Here is a 1,084-nt window from a genome sequence, read left to right as displayed (position 1 = left end):
TGTTTCTTAAAGCTGAATAGTACTCCACGGTATACATATACCACATTTTATTAATCCACTCATGTATTGATGGACACTGGGTTGTTTCCACATCTTTGCAATTGTGAATTGTGCTGCTATAAACATTCGGGTGCAGGTGTCTTTTTCATAGAGCAACTTTTGTCCTTTTGGGTAGATGCCCAGTAATGGGATTGCTGGATCAAATGGAAGCTCTATTTGTATCTCTTTAAGATATCTCCATACTGCTTTCCACAGAGGTCGCACTAGTTTGCAGTCCCACCAACAGTGCATGAGTGTTCCCATCTCTCCATATGATGCTATTCATTTACCTTTAAGCATTATCACATGATCATCCTTTCAGCAACTATTCACTAAGCCTTAAAATATCTTACTATAGTTAATATAATTATTACAAAGACTTTCTAAAAGGCAGAATTTCTAAAAATGTTGACAGTGAAGCAAATCACTTCAATGTCAGTATTTTCACAAAACATTTTTAAAACATTGTTCTTTATCTTAAAATAAATAGCTTTGCTGGGTTCTTAATTAAGAATTCCTTTTAAAAAAAAAATTCCATGACAGATTAGGGAATTCTGAATTTACCTCTTCAGGAACACCATTCTGTCTTCTTAGTTCCATATCCTTTTGTTTAATGTCTTTTTCCCAGTTTTCTAAATCCCTCATAAAGTCTTGTAATTCTTCCGCATTTTGTTTCACTTGTAGTTGTAATTCAATTGCTTTATTTGTCGAAGTCATTATGACTGCAGTTGTGAAACACCTCTAATAAGAATTAAATAGGATATTTGACTTATCTTTCCAAAATCTAATTAATAATTTTTCACCACTTCACAAATGGCCAAGAGACACAGAGAAGAGCTTAAAGAGATGCTGAATAAAGAAAATATCAATATAATATTTTTTAAATGAATCAACTGTTGAATAAACAAATGAAAAACAGACAAGTTTGAACATCCTTGAAATGCAACATAAATGAAAGGCAATGGGGAGAAAATCACTGAAATCAGCAAGTAGCCTATGGTAGCAGATAGGCTGCTCATCTCTGGAGTTTGTAAGTATATCCCAA

At 33.2% G+C, this 1,084-nt stretch overlaps 1 protein-coding gene across 2 annotated transcripts in view; it reads right to left on the bottom strand.

The window, feature by feature from the left end:
- Positions 1-766, bottom strand: part of RPAP3 (RNA polymerase II associated protein 3) — a 33,123-nt gene extending 32,357 nt beyond the window's left edge. For both annotated transcript variants that reach the window (XM_012638509.1, XM_012638510.1), the window contains exon 1: positions 604-766. In XM_012638509.1, coding sequence (XP_012493963.1) covers positions 604-756 — 153 coding nt within the window. In that variant the 5' untranslated portion in view covers positions 757-766. The remainder of the gene's footprint in view (positions 1-603) is intronic.
- Between the last annotated feature and the right edge of the window lie 318 nt (positions 767-1,084).

This window comes from Propithecus coquereli, unplaced genomic scaffold (assembly GCF_000956105.1).
Source record: "Propithecus coquereli isolate 6110/MARCELLA unplaced genomic scaffold, Pcoq_1.0 Scaffold13, whole genome shotgun sequence".
In the NCBI taxonomy this organism is placed as follows: domain Eukaryota; kingdom Metazoa; phylum Chordata; class Mammalia; order Primates; family Indriidae; genus Propithecus; species Propithecus coquereli.
Note: the sequence above shows the minus strand (reverse complement) of the source record. Positions and strands in the feature narration are given on the sequence as shown.